This window comes from Somniosus microcephalus, chromosome 17 (genome assembly GCF_052327205.1).
Source record: "Somniosus microcephalus isolate GS21.2 chromosome 17, FLI_Smic_1.0, whole genome shotgun sequence".
In the NCBI taxonomy this organism is placed as follows: Eukaryota; Metazoa; Chordata; class Chondrichthyes; order Squaliformes; family Somniosidae; genus Somniosus; species Somniosus microcephalus.
Genome location: NC_141003.1, coordinates 65724757 through 65743389, shown reverse-complemented (window position 1 = coordinate 65743389; position 18633 = coordinate 65724757). Strand labels below are relative to the sequence as shown.

Sequence of the window (18633 nt, the reverse complement as noted above, 5' to 3'; positions counted from 1 at the left end):
CTGTGGGCTTGACTGTGAATAGGAATAATCTACACCTTGTTCAGTTATAAACATTTCCCTTTAGATGGCACTGCATGCCAAACTATCAGTGAGACACACCAAGGATACAAACGACAGCCGAACCCTGTCACAGGGTCAGAATCACCCTCAGCACAGTGACACCCTTTGTACCACAAGAAAAAAATTCTATTTAACAGGATACTTTTATCTCCTCAATTAGATAACCTCTTAATCTTCTACACACAAGGGAATACAGGCCTAGTCTGTGCAAACTGTCCTAATAATTTAACCCTTTTAGCCCTGGTATCATTCTGGTGAATCTGAGCTGCACCCTCTCCAAGGCTAATATATCCTTCCTGAGGTGTGGTGCCCAGAACTGAACGCAGTGCTCCAAATGGGGTCTAACCAGAGCTTTATATAACTGTAACATCACTTCCACTCCTTTGTATTCCAATCCCCTTGAGATAAAGGCTAACATTCTACTAGCCTTTTACATTATTTTCTTGTACCTGTCCACTACCTTTTCATGACTTTTGTACTTGAACTCCTCCTCTCTGCTCATCCATAGTTCCTAGCTTCTCACCATTTAGAAAATACTCGGATCTATCTTTCTTAGGTCCAAAGAAGATGACCTCACATTTCCCCACATTGAACTCCATCTGCCACAGTTTTGCCCACTCACTTAATATATTAATGTCCCTTTGCAATTTTCTGCTCCAATCTACACTATTTACTGTGCCACCTAACATGGTGTCGTCAGATATCTCTCAAATCCACCTTCTCCCTATATCCCTCAATGACACCTACACACCTTCGCATTATATCCCTGAACCCTACCTACCCACCTTCTCTCCACATCCCTCAAAGCCCACTATCCACCTGCTCCTCATATCCCTCAATCCCATCTCTCTCCAGAACCACATCTAATTGTCTCTTTGACCCCATTTTTAAGGGGAAAAATTGATATTTTCTTTTGTTCTCTGCCACCTGTGTTGGAATAACAATTTTTGGGATGAACTGGAAGCAAGCTCTTTAGTTTTGGCTTCATTGAGCTCAGTTACAATGGGTTTTGTCTCCTCCTGTCCCTTCCCCTTCCCCCACACAGATCCATCCTTGGCCTGTTGCCCACTGTCCCACAACAACTTAACCAGGGTCTGTGTCTCAGCAGGGCTACTGAGAAGCATTACTTTGAACACTCCTTGTGCCAATAGATTTTCAATATTCTCTCTGAGGCAAAGACCTTCTGACCAGCCCAAAACTGGATAGGAATGTGATATCTGGAAAAGGCAGTGTGGATGCAGGAAACGGCTCTGTTATCATAGAATCATATAATGATACAGCACAGAAGGAGGTGATTCGGCCCATCATGTCTGTGCCAGCTTTTTGGTAGAACTATCCAATTAATCCCACTCCCCTGCTCTTTCCCCATAGCCCTGTAATTTTTTTTCCTTCAAGTATTTATCCAATTTTCTTTTGAATGTTACTATTGAATCTGCTTCCCCACCCTTTCAGGCAGTGCATTCCAGATCACAACAACTCGCTGTGTAAAAAAAATGTTTCCTCATGTCGCCTCTGGTTCTTTGCCAATCACCTTAAATCTGTGTCCTCTGGTTATCGGCCCTTCTGCCACTGGAAGCAGATTCTCCTTATTTACCCCATCAAAACTGTTCATGATTTTGAATACCTCTATCAAATCTCCTCTTAACCTTCTCTACTCTAAAGAGAACAACCCCAGCTTCTCCAGTCTCTCCACATAACTGAAGTCCCTCATCCCTGACACCATTCTATAAAATCTTTTCTGCACCCTCTCCAAGGCTTTGATATCCTTCCTAAAGTGTGGTGCCCAGAATTGAACACAATATTCCAGCTGAGCCCTAACCAGTGATTTATAAAGGTTTAGCATAACTTCCTTGCTTTTGTAAACTAGGCCTCTGTTAATAAAGCCAAGGATCCCATATGCTTTTTTAACAGACTTCTCAACTAATCCTTACACCTTCAAAGATTTGTGTACATACACCCCCAGGTCTCACTGTTCTTGAACCACCTTTAAAATTGTACCATTTGGTTCATATTGCCATTCCTCATATTTCCTACCAAAATGTATCACTTCACACTCTCTGCGTTAAATTTCATCTGCCACGTGTCTACCCATTTTACCAGTCTGTTACTATCCTCCTCATAGTTTACTACATTCCCGAGTTTCGTATCATCTGCAAACTTTGAAATTATACCCTGTATACCCAAGTCCAGGTCATTAATATATATCAGAAAGAGCAGTGGTCCTAATACCGACCCCTGGGGACATCACTGTATACTTCCCTCCAGTCTGAAAAGCAACCGTTCACCACTACTCTCTGCTTTCTATCCCTTAGCCAATTTTGTATCCATGCTGCCACTGCCCCTTTAATCCCATGGGTTTTTATTTTGCTAACAAGTCAAGTCATCTTAGGCAGGCTGAAAGCCGTCCTCTCAAGAGTGCATGAATGGAAGTTGGCATGGATCAAGTCCACCCTTGTGTGATTGGCTAGATTTTGCAGATGCGTTGCTGTTTCCCGATGGCCAGCTCGTAAATCTGGAATACCCGGCTTGAAGCCGGAACTCTGTTCACCCCATCGCTCTCCCTGATCCCACATTCACAGGGAGGAAGTCATGCTCGAAACGGGCATGGGTCAGAGACAGCACTCCAACACTGTCGTTCTGATCTGCTGCGAGTGTAGGGAGGCTGAACTCACGCTATGGTTCCCTGCAGCCAATAGCTTCTTTGTTCTCAGGATACGGACGCTCAGAACTCAATACAGTGTCAAACATAAATGGGTTTCTCACACTGATCTCCGCTGGTGTGATGCGCCTGCTTGTAGGCCGCTGTTTGACCGTCGCAGCTCGGGAGTCTGCCGCCACATTCTCCGTCCTGACTGAGCGATCGGCCGCTGCGAGGATCTCATCCAATTTTTCTGAAACATAATTCAAAAATTGCATCAGAAGGTACAGGATATTACATCAGGGAAGGGAGGATATTGCATCAGAGAGGATATTGCAGAAGATACCATATTATGTCAGTGAAGATAGGACATTGTATCTAAAAGGACAGGATATTATATCAGAGAAGAGAGGCTATTGTATGAAAAAAGGACAGGGTATTACATCAATTATACCAATTCTTCGACAGAACCTCCCAAGCCCGCAACCTCTACCACCTAGAAGGACAAGGGCAGCAGGCGCATGGGAACACCACCACCTCCAAGTTCTCCTCCAAGTCACACACAACCCTGACTTGGAAATATATCGCTGTTCCTTCATCGTTGCTGGGCCAAAATCCTGGAACTCCCTCCCTAACAGCACTGTGGGAGTACCTTCACCACATGGACTCAGCGTTTCAAGAAGGCGGCTCACCACCACCTTCTCAAGGGCAATTAGGGATGGGCAATAAATGCTGGCCTTGCCAGCGATGTCCACTTCTTGTGAATTAATTTAACAAAATAAAGAGAGGATATTGCAGAAGATACCGTATTATGCCAGAGAAGACAGGATATTGTATCTGAAAGGACAGGATATTGCATCAGAGAAAAGAGGATATTATGTCAGTAAAAACAGGATATTGCATCAGAAAAGACAGGGTATGACATCCTCTCTTTGATGTAATATCCTGGGTTGTGGGTTCAAATCCCATTCCAGAGACTTGAACACATAATCTAGGTTGGCAGTTCAGTGCAGTACTGAGGGAGTGCTGCATTGTCGGAGGTGAGGTCTTTCAAATGAAATAGTAAACCGAGAGTCTGTCCTCTGAGGTGACCATCAAAGATCCTATGGCACTATTTGAAGAAGAGTAGGGGCGTTCTCCCGGTGTCCTGGGCAATATTTATCCCTCAACCAACACCTAAAACAGATTATCTGGTCATTATCTCATTGCTGTTTGCAGGATCTTGTTGGGTGCAAATTGGCTGCCGGGTTTCCTACATTACAACAGTGGCTACACTTCAAAAGTAATTCATTGGCTGTAAAGCGTTTTGGGACGTCCTGAGGTTGTGAAAGGCGCTGTAGAAATGGGAGTTTTCCCCCCTTTTGATGAAGTAAATGGGGAAGAATTATTTCCACTGGTCAGTAAGTCAGTAACTAGAGGGCATCAATTTAATATCATCACCAAAAGAACAAAGGGAGAGGTTAGGAGCAATACATTTGTTCACAGGGTTGCTAGGACTCGGCATGTCTGACCAGAAAGAGTGGGGGAAGCGGAATCAAAATAAATTTAAAAAGGGATGGAGATAAATATTTGAAACAGAAAAGTATAAAAGAGTCTGGATAAAGGGCAGCTGATAGTACTTTCAAAGAGCCGGCACAGGGTGGCTGTAATAACAACAGAAAATGCTGGAAAAGCTCAGCAGGCCAGGCAACATCCGTGGAGAGAAATTAGAGTTGACGTTTCGGGTCTAACCCTTTTTCAAAACTGGAAAGGAAATAAAATAGGCCAGCATCTGCAGTATTTTGCTATCGTACAGGGTGGCTGTACTCTGGGCTGACCACACCATCCTCTCCTAAATAGACTCATTCCTAGGTGCTCAGCTCAGCAGGCCTGCTGATTTATGCTGCGTAATGTGGAGAACTGATTGTACAGCCTCGTAATATCAGCTCCCAGTGTTTAAGTTACGCAAACAAAAAGTTGTGATGCTCTGTGTGGATATAACCTGTTTATTGGTGAAAGTTTTGTGCTTTGAATGTGACACTCAGCAGGCAAGGAACAAGTGTCTCCACTCCATTAAACCCACTAATTAATGCTGCTAATTAAAGCTGTTTATCACAGTGATAATGTGCTGATTGGATTCAAGCAGCACGTGTCATGCATTTAGACTGATGTAAACCACTCTATATAAAACTGCAATGACTCACTGATACAAGGATTGTTCCTCCCCACACTGTCCCATTCAAACACTCCCAGGGCAGGTACAGCACGGGTTAGATACAGAGTAAATCTCCCTCTACACTATCCCATTAGATACTCTCCTTGTCACATCTCCACTCCTCCAGCCCAACATCAACATTTCTCTTGTGGAATACACGATCATGTCAGCCTGCTCCTTTTTCTATAAGCTCCAATGCAAGTTGTCTCTTATCCGGCTCCTTATTAACATAAAAATGAAATGAAAAACACCACTGGTGTCCATTCAGCCAGTCCCAGAGTTCTGTAAATCCCCCCACCCAACTCTCTCCCCCTTACACACCTCAATCATTTCTTTTGCCAAAAAATCTATCCCGCTCCCTCTTGAATTTGCTGACACTATTGCCTGCCATTGTGCCCCCAGACAGTCTGTCCCTCACATCCTTCCCCCTCTGTATGAAGTAGCTAAATCTACACTGTCTGTTCACCTTTCCTCTGCTGAGTTTGAGTCTGTGTCTCCTGTTAGCCAGTTTGTGGGTGTGTTAATTTACATTTATACCCCCAGTAATTAGGAATATAGGAACAGGAGGAGTTCATTCAGCCCCTCGAGCCAGCTCCACCATTCAATTAGATCATGGCTGACCTGTACCTCTACTCCATTTACCCGCCTTAGTTCCATATCCCTTGATACCCTTACCCAACAAAAATCTATTGATCTCAGTCTTGAAACTCCAATTGATCTAGCCTCCACAGCCTTTTGGGGGAGAGTTTCTGGTTTCTATGGCTGAGTGTCGCACTGGGCAGTGCCGCTGGTCACCAAGAAGGGGCAGTCCAAGTGTACATGATACAGGATTGCAATGTCCCATCGCTGTGTACAAGTTCAGTATCGGGGCAATGTCCCACCGCTGTGTACAAGCTCAGTAATGGGGCAATGTCTCACCGCTGTGTACAAGCTCAGTATCGGGGCAATGTCTCACCGCTGTGTACAAGCTCAGTATCGGGGCAATGTCCCACCGCTGTGTACAAGCTCAGTATCGGGGCAATGTCCCACCGCTGTGTACAAGCTCAGTAATGGGGCAATGTCTCACCGCTGTGTACAAGTTCAGTATCGGGGCAATGTCCCACCGCTGTGTACAAGCTCAGTAATGGGGCAATGTCTCACCGCTGTGTACAAGTTCAGTATCGGGGCAATGTCCCACCGCTGTGTACAAGCTCAGTATCGGGGCAATGTCCCACCGCTGTGTACAAGCTCAGTAATGGGGCAATGTCTCACCGCTGTGTACAAGTTCAGTATCGGGGCAATGTCTCACCGCTGTGTACAAGCTCAGTATCGGGGCAATGTCTCACCGCTGTGTACAAGCTCGGTAACTGAGCAATGTCCCACCACTGTGTACAAGCTCGGTAACTGAGCAATGTCCCATCGCTGTGTACAAGCTCAGTAACGGGGCAATGTCTCACCGCTGTGTACAAGTTCAGTATCGGGGCAATGTCTCACCGCTGTGTACAAGCTCAGTAACGGGGCAATGTCCCACCACTGTGTACAAGCTCAGTATCGGGGCAATGTCCCACCGCTGTGTACAAGCTCGGTAACTGAGCAATGTCCCACCACTGTGTACAAGCTCGGTAACTGAGCAATGTCCCATCGCTGTGTACAAGCTCAGTAACGGGGCAATGTCTCACCGCTGTGTACAAGTTCAGTATCGGGGCAATGTCCCACCGCTGTGTACAAGCTCAGTAACGGGGCAATGTCCCACCGCTGTGTACAAGCTCAGTAACGGGGCAATGTCCTACCGCTGTGTACAAGCTCGGTAACTGAGCAATGTCCCACCGCTGTGTACAAGTTTAGTATCGGGGCAATGTCTCACCGCTGTGTACAAGCTCAGTATCGGGGCAATGTCCCACCGCTGTGTACAAGCTCGGTAATGGGGCAATGTCCCACCGCTGTGTACAAGCTCGGTAACGGGGCAATGTCTCACCGCTGTGTACAAGCTCGGTAATGGGGCAATGTCTCACCGCTGTGTACAAGCTCAGTAACGGGGCAATGTCTCACCGCTGTGTACAAGTTCAGTATCGGAGCAATGTCTCACCGCTGTGTACAAGTTCAGTAATGGGGCAATGTCCCACCGCTGTGTACAAGCTCAGTATCGGGGCAATGTCCCACCGCTGTGTACAAGCTCAGTATCGGGGCAATGTCCCACCGCTGTGTACAAGTTCAGTATCGGGGCAATGTCCCACCGCTGTGTACAAGCTCAGTAATGGGGCAATGTCCCACCGCTGTGTACAAGCTCAGTAATGGGGCAATGTCTCACCGCTGTGTACAAGTTCAGTAATGGGGCAATGTCCCACCGCTGTGTACAAGCTCAGTATCGGGGCAATGTCCCACCGCTGTGTACAAGCTCAGTATCGGGGCAATGTCCCACCGCTGTGTACAAGCTCAGTAATGGGGCAATGTCCCACCGCTGTGTACAAGTTCAGTATCGGGGCAATGTCTCACCGCTGTGTACAAGCTCAGTATCGGGGCAATGTCTCACCGCTGTGTACAAGCTCGGTAACTGAGCAATGTCCCATCGCTGTGTACAAGCTCAGTATCGGGGCAATGTCTCACCGCTGTGTACAAGCTCGGTAACTGAGCAATGTCTCACCGCTGTGTACAAGTTCAGTATCGGGGCAATGTCCCACCGCTGTGTACAAGCTCAGTAATGGGGCAATGTCTCACCGCTGTGTACAAGTTCAGTATCGGGGCAATGTCCCACCGCTGTGTACAAGCTCAGTAATGGGGCAATGTCTCACCGCTGTGTACAAGCTCAGTAACGGGGCAATGTCCTATCGCTGTGTACAAGCTCGGTAACTGAGCAATGTCCCACCGCTGTGTACAAGCTCAGTAACGGGGCAATGCCCCACCGCTGTGTACAAGCTCGGTAACTGAGCAATGTCCCACCGCTGTGTACAAGTTCGGTAACTAAGCAATGTCCCACCGCTGTGCACAAGCTCGGTAACTGAGCAATGTCACACCGCTGTGTACAAGCTCAGTATCGGGGCAATGTCCCACCGCTGTGTCTGAGCTCAACATCTGGGCAATGTCCCACCACTGTGTCTGAGCTCAACATCTGGGCAATGTCCCTCCACTGTATCTGAGCTCAACATCTGGGCAATGTCCCACCACTGTGTCTGAGCTCAACATCTGGGCAATGTCCCACCAATGTGTCTGAGCTCAATAACTGGGCAATGTCCCACCACTGTATCTGAGCTCAACATCTGGGCAATGTCCCACCACTGTGTCTGAGCTCAATAACTGGGCAATGTTCCACTGCTGTGTACAAGCTCAGTACCTGTACATGATTAGCCTGTGCTGCAAAGAAACTGTAAACAGAGGCAGCAAAAACTACTCATCCATTTCACTGTTTAAATAAATGTAGAATTATTCCCCTTATCAACACCATAACCAGCAGTACACTGACTTGTACCTTGTGCTGTTACAGATTAACATCTTTTCAAAGTTCTCTGAAACCCTTTTAATGAGCTCAGTACAAGCTGCTCTGTTCTGATTCAGTTCCCGCAGGCTGTCAATTCCCTATCTCTCCTCCCACTCCCTCTCTCTTTCCCAACGTTTTTCACCTCCTTTAATCAGATTCTCTTTCTCTTTGCCAGCTTTCTCCATTCTTCCTCTTCCAAAGATGTGCCCACTCTCGTCAGTGGAACAGTTCCCACACCCCCAGTTCTCCCTGCCTCCCCTGTCCTCCTGCTTCACCCCGCACCCCCCACCAGTTCTACCTGCCCCCTGGACCTCAATGCCCCCTGGATCTCCACCTTACCATTTTCCTTTCTGCTTTCAATAGCCTCATCGAGACCCTTGTCTTCACCCCCAATCCCTTTTTCCCCTTTCTGTCTCCTGCTTCACTCTAGGCCTGGAATTTTCACAGGTAAGAACGGGTGGGTTGGAGCCGTTGTGGGAGGGCGGGGTAGGGGGAGTGAAAGTTGTAAAAATGTAAAACCCGCTCCCCCAAACCGCCCACTTTCATCTTTCACTCAGGCGGGGCGGGTGGGCTGCCAACCCGCTGCCAGAATATTATAATGAGGCCTGAAGTCTCTACTTTAACTTGCTTTGCAGGTTATACTGCAGGCGGCCGGGATTCCCGGTAGCTGCAACGAGGCGGCCTCAGCCTCGGGGAGCAATTCACGTGGGCCGGGAGAAGCAGGAGTGCTTCCTCCTCGTCCCCCAAACTCCCCTACCATCAGCCTGCCCCTCCCTGGGGTCGGGGGATCTGACCCCCACCTTCCCCGGGAGATTGGCCACCCCCCCACCACCACCATTCTGGGCCCAGCACCTACCTGGTTCTGTGGCCTCCTGGTCCGCGTTCCCCACCGACTGGAAGCTAGCCTGTCAATCAGGCTGTCTTCTGGGCAGGGAGCCGCCCTTTCCGTCGCACGTACGCTGTGGAATGAAAACTCCAAAGCCTGCCGGAAAACCTGAACTTCCGGGTTTTCCACCGTCTCTCGGGTCCCCCCCACACCGTGCGGGTGGGAAATGGGAAAATCCAGCCCAAAGTGTCACTTTGGCTCAGTTGGTAGCACTCTTGCCTTTAAGTAAACCCCGTTGTTCCAGGTTCCCATGGCTCTTTTGCTGAAGTTATGGTATATGTGTGGGAGAACTTCCAGTGGAAATTCGCCCCCACAATCTAGGCTGACACTCCAGTGCATTCTTTGGATAAGACACAAAACCAAAGCCTGGTCTGTTCTGGTGGATGTAAAAGATTCTGTGACTCTATCCAACGAAGAGCAGCAGTTAGTTTCCTGGTGAACATTCCTCTCATAACCAACACCACCAAAGCAATTATCTGGATTTATATCTAATTTCCTGTATGTTCCCAGTTCTAACCAAAATCATTTCCCCATTTAGTTGCATTAAAAACCAGTTGAAAGACTAAGGCCCACTTGTGCAGTGCACCAAGTGAAGTGTTAAGGCTCCATTATGTAGGGCACCAGGTAACGGGCTGAGGCCCCATAGTGCAGGACAGCAGGTCATGGGCCAAGGCTCCATAGTGCAGGACAGCAGGTCATGGGTCAAGGCTCCATAGTGCAGGACAGCAGGTCATGGGCCAAGGCTCCATAGTGCAGGACAGCAGGCCATGGGCCAAGGCTCCATAGTGCAGGACACCAGGTCATGGGCCGAGGCTCCATAGTGGAGGATACCAGGTCATGGGCCGAGGCTCCATAGTGGAGGATACCAGGTCATGGGCCGAGGCTCCACAGTGCAGGACATCAAATGAAGTTCCAACGTCTCACAGTGCAGGACACAAGATGACGGTCTGAGGCTCATAGTTCAAGACCTCAGGTGAAGCGTCGAGGCCCAAAATGGCAGACTCCACCAAGGTGGGAAAGAATCTTTCTATTTACGGGAGAAGTTAACTCATGCAAGATAGGCGAAGAACTTGTAGTTATATTGCTTCAAGGATTTAATTTATATGTAAGCACTCTGTGTGATTGTGAAAAGCTTTGCCCGCTTGGAAATTACGACAATTGACCGGTTTAATTAGCACCACGCTGTGCGTAGATTCCGCATAGGTCAGGAGTTAATGGGGATGTTTTGCAAAGGCATGGGTAACAATTGCACTGAATTACTTAGTTCTTCAAACACACAAAACCTGATGCAGGAATGTTGTGCGAGTCCCTGTGGACTGGATCCAGATTGTGGAGTCACAAGCACTGACCTTCAAACATTGATGTGCTGTTTTTCTGAGAACAAACAGACTAAAGGCATCACACTTAGCATTTCATTTTATATTGGAGAAAATCACAGTATCAAGATTCCGGGGAAGTATCAAGGTCTCCTACTGTTACCTCCTTCTTTTGGGCATCGAACAAGGAAAGACTATTTGGCCCATCAAACTCCCGTCATACACAACCCATGTGCACTCTACCCTACCATGGACTCTACCCACCCATTTAATCTCCTTGCATAGCCCATGCACACTCTATCCTATAATGGGCTCTACCCACCCATTTAATCTCCTTACTGTGGCAGATTCTGTTTGTGACAAAATTGTAAAGCATGTTTATAATTTTCACTTCACACAGTGCGCTGGGGAAATCTTCCCCCCACTCCCTGAGTTCATGTGGTGAAGGAGGGGAGGCGTGATGACTGTTCTCTTAAAACTTTGCAAGCTTACCACTCAACAGAAGCATGTCTGCTCAACACAGCGCCAACACACAAAGCACCACGAGAAATAAAATGGCGTTTGTTGTCAGGTTTTAAGAGAACGACTTACCCGTTTTCCTTCTGCGTACAGAGGCTTGGAAAGAAAAGAATCGGAGCGTTAGGATGGAATGGAGGAATGAATGGCAATGTCTACAAGACTGAATCCTGAGGAAAGGGTTAGTAATCCATACAAAAACACAGACCATTCAGTTAAAGAGACAAACACATCCCGGACAGAGAACTGTGCCAATAATGCAGGACAAGGAACAACAGGAGATTTTGGAATGTGGTATTTGCTGTCTCATGGTGCAGTATCTTTCTGTTTACTTATGTCATTTCGGTGAAATAAAACGCAAAAGAATTTCTTGGTGTGCCACAGAGACAAGTGCGTGGTAAAAACAATCAGCTCCTCACGGTAAGAGTTTGTACGGACGCATCCCATGCTTTATGGATGAGGAATTTGACAGGAAAATGAAAAAAGAAACTTTGAGGGATCTCGCGTAAGACTGAGATCAGACTGCAACACTCACATTTGTTTGGTAGCAAAATACTGCAGATGTTGGAAATCCGAAATAACAACAGAAAATGCTGGAAAAACTCAGCAGGTCAGGCAACATCCGTGGAGAGAAATTTGAGTTGACGTTTCGGGTTTGACCCTTCTTCAAAACTGGAGAGAAAAGGAACTAGATCGAAGGCAGGGCTGCGATCGGACAAAAGAATAAAAGAACCAAAAGAAGTAAAAGAGATTAGAAGCTAGACGAGATGGTAATAGGCTGGGATTAGGTGTAAAGTGTACTGGCAGGGCAAAAGATAGCTGCCAGGTGTGAGAGAGAAACAAAAGGAAAGGGGGGGGGGAGGAAAGGAGTGGAAAAATATAAGTAAAAATGAAATAGGGGCCGAGGTTATGATCTGAAATTGTTGAACTCGATATTGAGACCGGAAGGCTGCAGAGTGCCTAATCGGAAGATGAGGTGCTGTTCCTCGAGTTTACGTTGAGCTTCCGTGGAACAGTACAAGAGGCCAAGGACGGTGAGGTCCGAGTGGGAATGGAGCGGTGAATTGAAATGACAGGCGACCGGAAGCTCGGGGTCACCCTTACGGGCTGAACGGAGGTGTTCCGCAAAGCGGTCACCCAATCTGCGTTTGGTCTCCCCAATGTAGAGGAGACCGCATCGTGAGCAGCGAATACAGTATACTAGATTGCGAGAAGTACAAGTAAATCGCTGTTTCACCTGGAAGGGGTGTTTGGGGCCCTGGACAGTGGGGAGGGGGGAGGTATAGGGGCAGGTGTTACACCTCCTCCGCTTGCACGGGAAGGTGCCAGGCGAAGGGGAAGGGCTGTTTGGGGTGATAGAGGAGTGGACTAGGGTGTCTCGGAGAGAGCGGTCCCTGCGGAATGCTGAAAGGGGAGGGGAGGGGAAGATACGTTTGGTGGTGGGATCACTTTGGAGGTAGCGGAAATGCCGGAGGATGATCCGTTGAATGTGGAGGCTGGTGGGGTGAAAGGTGAGGACAAGGGGAACCCTATCGTGGTTCCGGGAGGGAGGGGCAGGGGTGAGGGCAGAGGTGCGGGAGATAGAACTGACACGGTCGAGGGCAGTGTCCACCACGGTAGAGGGGAATCCTCGGTTGCGGAAAAAGGAAGACATGTCTGAAGCACTGGTGTGGAAGGTGGCATCGTCGGAGCAGATACGGCGGAGGCGGAGAAACTGGGAGAATGGAATAGAGTCCTTACAGGAAGCGGGGTGGGAGGAAGTGTAGTCCAGGTAGCTGTGGGAGTCAGTGGGCTTGTAGTAAATATTGGTCGATAACCTATCCCCAGAGATGGAGACGGAGAAGTCGAGGAAGGGAAGGGAAGAGTCAGAGATGGACCATGTGAAGGTGAGGGAAGGGTGGAAATTGGAGGCAAAGTGAATGAAATTGTCAAGTTCGGGGCGAGAGCAGGAAGTGGCACCGATACAGTCATCAATGTATCGGAAAAAGAGGTGAGGGAGGGGACCCGAGTAGGACTGGAACAAAGATTGTTCCACATAGCCCACGAAAAGGCAGGCATAGCTAGGACCCATGCGGGTACCCATGGCAACGCCTTTGATTTGGAGGAAATGAGTGGAGTTAAAGGAGAAGTTGTTCAATGTGAGAACAAGTTCAGCCAGGCGGAGGAGGGTCGTGGTGGATGGGGACTGGTCGGGCCTCTGTTCAAGGAAGAAGCGGAGTGCCCTCAGGCCATCCGGGTGGGGGATGGAGGTGTAGAGGGATTGTACGTCCATGGTGAAAAGGAAGCGGTTGGGGCCAGGAAACTGGAAACTGTTAAAGTGGCGGAGGGCGTCCGAAGAGTCGCGGATGTAGGTGGGAAGAGACTGGACAAGGGGAGAAAAGATAGAGTCAAGATAGGAAGAGATAAGTTCCGTAGGGCAAGAACAGGCTGAAACGATGGGTCTACCAGGGCAGTCCTGTTTGTGGATCTTGGGAAGGAGGTAGAAGCGGGCTGTGCGGGGTTGGGGAACTATGAGGTTGGTGGCAGCGGGGGGAAGATCTCCAGAGGAGATGAGGTCAGTGACAGTCTTGGAAACGGTGGTTTGATGTTCGGTAGTGGGGTCATGGTCCAGGTGGAGGTAGGAGGAGGTGTCGGAGAGTTGGCGTTCAGCTTCCGCTAGGTAGAGGTCAGTACGCCAAACAACAACAGCACCACCCTTGTCAGCGGGTTTAATGACAATGACTTGTTCTTTGACTTCCACATTTCAACCCATCCTTTTCCAGGACATCAAATCTGTGGAACTCTTACCAACCATAGTTTGCCGTTGACTTCCAGCTCCAACCTCATCGTCTCCTCTACTCTTTGCAACTTTGCTGGTTTGCTGCAGTATTTGCTTTGGCTTGATTGAGTTGATGTCTGGATGGAGCCAACTGTCAGCAAGTTTAAATCATCCAAACAGACCCAAATTTACAATATTCAGATCAAATTTGATTGAACTTTAAGCTAATTCACAAGAGCCTAGTTCATCTCAGAGATTCAGTCCCCGAGACCCTATTTCACCTCAGAGACTCAGTCCCCGAGACCCTATTTCACCTCAGAGACTCAGTCCCCGAGACCCTATTTCACCTCAGAGACTCAGCCCCCGAGACCCTATCTCACCTCACAAACTCAGCCTGAGACCCTATCTCACCTCAGAGACTCAGCCCCCGAGACCCTATCTCACGTCACAAACTCAGCCCCCGAGACCCTATCTCACGTCACAAACTCAGCCCCCGAGACCCTATCTCACCTCAGAGACTCAGCCTGAGACCCGATCTCACCTCAGAGACTCAGCCTCCGAGACCCTATCTCACCTCACAGACTCAGCCCCCGAGACCCTATCTCACCTCAGAGATTCAGCCCCCGAGACCCTATCTCACCTCAGAGACTCAGCCCCCGAGACCCTATCTCACCTCACAGACTCAGCCCGAGACCCTATCTCACCTCAGAGACGCAACCCGAGACCCTATCTCACCTCACAGACTCAGCCCCCGAGACCCTATCTCACCTCACAAACTCAGCCCCCGAGACCCTATCTCACCTCACAAACTCAGCCCCCGAGACCCTATCTCACCTCAGAGACTCAGCCTGAGACCCTATCTCACCTCACAGACTCAGCCCCCGAGACGCTATCTCACCTCACAGACTCAGCCCCCGAGACGCTATCTCACCTCACAGACTCAGCCCCCGAGACCCTATCTCACCTCAGAAACTCAGCCTGAGACCCTATCTCACCTCAGAGACTCAGCCCCCGAGACCCTATCTCACCTCACAGACTCAGCCCCCGAGACCCTATCTCACCTCAGAGACTCAGCCCGAGACCCTATCCCACCTCAGAGATTCAGCCCCCGAAGCCCTATCTCACCTCACAGACTCAGCCCCCGAGACCCTATCTCACCTCAGATCCTCAGCCCGAGACCCTATCTCACCTCAGAGACTCAGCCTGAGACCCTATCTCACCTCAGAGACTCAGCCCCCGAGACCTTATCTCACCTCAGAGACTCAGCCTGAGACCCTATCTCACCTCAGAAACTCAGCCTGAGACCCTATCTCACCTCAGAGACTCAGCCTGAGACCCTATCTCACCTCAGAGACTCAGCCCCGAGACCCTATCTCACCTCAGAGACTCAGCCCCCGAGACCCTATCTCACCTCAGAGACTCAGCCTGAGACCCTATCTCACCTCACAGACTCAGCCCCCGGGACCATATCTCACCTCAGAGACTCAGCCTGAGACCCTATCTCACCTCAGAGACTCAGCCTGAGACCCTATCTCACCTCAGAAACTCAGCCTGAGACCCTATCTCACCTCACAGACTCAGCCCCCGGGACCCTATCTCACCTCAGAGACTCAGCCCCGAGACCCTATCTCACCTCAGAAACTCAGCCTGAGACCCTATCTCACCTCAGAAACTCAGCCTGAGACCCTATCTCACCTCAGAGACTCAGCCCCCGAGACCCTATCTCACCTCACAGACTCAGCCCGAGACCCTATCTCACCTCAGAAACTCAGCCTGAGACCCTATCTCACCTCAGAGACTCAGCCCCCGAGACCCTATCTCACCTCACAGACTCAGCCCGAGACCCTATCTCACCTCAGAGACTCAGCCTGAGACCCTATCTCACCTCAGAGACTCAGCCCCCGAGACCTTATCTCACCTCAGAGACTCAGCCTGAGACCCTATCTCACCTCAGAGACTCAGCCCCCGGGACCCTATCTCACCTCAGAAACTCAGCCTGAGACCCTATCTCACCTCAGAAACTCAGCCTGAGACCCTATCTCACCTCACAGACTCAGCCCGAGACCCTATCTCACCTCAGAGACTCAGCCTGAGACCCAATCTCACATCAGAGACTCAGCCTGAGACCCTATCTCACATCAGAGACTCAGCCCCCGAGACCCTATCTCACCTCAGAGACTCAGCCCCCGAAGCCCTATCTCACCTCAGAGACTCAGCCTGAGACCCTATCTCACCTCAGAGACTCAGCCCCCGGGACCCTATCTCACCTCACAGACTCAGCCTGAGACCCTATCTCACCTCAGAGACTCAGCCCCCGGGACCCTATCTCACCTCAGAAACTCAGCCTGAGACCCTATCTCACCTCAGAAACTCAGCCTGAGACCCTATCTCAGCTCAGAAACTCAGCCTGAGACCCTATCTCACCTCAGAGACTCAGCCCCCGAGACCCTATCTCACCTCACAGACTCAGCCCGAGACCCTATCTCACCTCAGAGACTCAGCCTGAGACCCTATCTCACATCAGAGACTCAGCCTGAGACCCTATCTCACATCAGAGACTCAGCCCCCGGGACCCTATCTCACCTCAGAGACTCAGCCCCCGAAGCCCTATCTCACCTCACAGACTCAGCCTGAGACCCTATCTCACAGAGACACAACCCCCGGGACCCTATCTCACCTCAGAGACTCAGCCCCCGAGACCCTATCTCACCTCAGAGACTCAGCCCGAGACCCTATCTCACCTCACAGACTCAGCCCGAGACCCTATCTCACCTCACAGACTCAGCCCGAGACCCTATCTCACCTCACAGACTCAGCCCGAGACCCTATCTCACCTCACAGACTCAGCCCGAGACCCTATCTCACCTCGCAGACTCAGCCCGAGACCCTATCTCACCTCAGAGACTGCCTATTCTTTATAATATACACAGGAGCTGCTATTCTCTGTAACATACATGAGGCACATTATATGTGTATATATTTGATGTTGAATTACAGTGGCGGTGTAATTATATTATTCTACAATAATACTATGCATATATTTACAAGAGCAAACTGTTTAAAAACAGGGGCTATTATTCCATATAATATACACAGAGACTGTTATTCCCTAGCTTCTATTCCCTGTAATATACACAGGGGCTATTATTCCCTATAATACACACAGGTGCTGCTATTCTCTATAATATACACAGGGACTGTTATTTCCTTTAACATACACAAGGTCTGTTATTCTTCATAACATACACAGGAGCTTCTATCCTTTATAATATACACAGGAGCTGCTATTCTCTTTAATATACACAGGAGATGCTATTCCCTATAATATACACAGGAGCTGCTATTTTCTTTAATATACACAGGGGATGCTATTCTCTGTAGTTTACACAGGGGCCACTATTCTCTATTATATAGAGAGTGGCAGTTTTACAAAACTGTCAGGCTCCTGCTTATACTGTGTGGAGGATTTCGCCAGCAGTGAATAATGACAGGTATGCCCCCATGATCTTTCCCGAAGCTGGGGTGGGGGGTGTGGCCGTAAAGGTCGCGCAGGTTAGTGATGGGTACATGCTCCGAAAGGGTCAGCTTGCCTGTGTTCACATTCAGGCAACCCTCAGGATGGGGGGCTATGTGGGGGGAGTAGTCTCTTGCCTTCCAGAGAAGTTTATTTTTTACAGAGTCAAGCTGATCAAGCCACAGGAAGCAAAGCTGTAAAAGGACTGAGATGGCAGGTTGTTCTCAGTGAGTTTTGGTCAGGAGAAGGAGCCAACCTTCTCTCGTACTCAAGCTCACTCAGTGAATTCCTCTGAAACACTTGATTGTGTTGCAGTTCTGTGACTGAGGCCACCTCCACTGTAATTCAACATCCTAAATATACACATAATGTGCCTCGTGTGGGGGTATGAAACCATTGAACACGCTCCTATTCAATGGTGTCTCATTTGCATGATTTATTCAGGAGCAGGGTGCCTGACTAATACCTCATTCTGCTCAATGCCTGACACTATACCCTGAAAATAGCACACTTTTCTCATTTGTTTCACTGCCAGTCAAAGTCCCTGCCTCCATGAGTCACTGTTACTTTGATAATTTCTTTAAACTATCAGTTGATGGAGTAAGTGAATCACTAAATGTGTCCTTGTGGATGCTAAGCCTCTGGCTTAAGACACCCTTGCGTTTTTTTTTGCTACTATCCTCCTTCCCCCACTCCCTCCCAAAGGTGCGGACTCTTCAAGGGAGCCGCCCAATCCCCGGCAGCCAAACTTCCTGCGTGGCACTTGGCAGCTTGTGTCGGCGGACTACTCGACCACAGAGAGTGTCAAAGACCAACCCGCATGGGGGTCACTTGGTGGCGATGCGGAGCAGGGATTCTGGTCAGATTCCTCCCTCCCTTAGTTCAATGGTTACTGACATCAGTGGCAGCGCAGTCAGGGAGTGGAACCTGTGAGCCATGGCTCAGCTACTCATTGCCTCTACCAGGGCAATGATTGGCTGAGAGCAATTTCTTTCCTTCTTGTATCATCATCCCTTTCCTCCCCACAACCCGCGCAGCACTTTTCTGGTGTTCAGGAAATTACAATCGCACGAAGACCAACAGGCTCCGGAACCTCACCCAAGTGTGAGAACTAGACAGTGAATGTCAGACGCTTATTTGATTCTGGGCGGTATCGCACCTGAGCTAGGAGGAGTCACTGGACAGCATTTAACGGCAGGAACCCTCATTCATTTTGTGTGAGTCAGTATGGGGCTGTGTGAGTCAGTGTGGGGCTGTGAGAGTCAGTGTGGGACTGTGTGAGACAGTGCGGGTCTGTGCG

At 49.2% G+C, this 18633-nt stretch overlaps 1 protein-coding gene across 1 annotated transcript in view; it reads right to left on the bottom strand.

Moving 5' to 3' along the window:
* The window catches only part of shank3a (SH3 and multiple ankyrin repeat domains 3a), a 1542118-nt gene that overhangs the window by 68345 nt on the left and 1455140 nt on the right, over window positions 1-18633 (bottom strand). The window contains exon 19 of the mRNA XM_086010558.1: window positions 2824-2951. Coding sequence (XP_085866684.1) covers window positions 2824-2951 — 128 coding nt within the window. The remainder of the gene's footprint in view (window positions 1-2823; window positions 2952-18633) is intronic.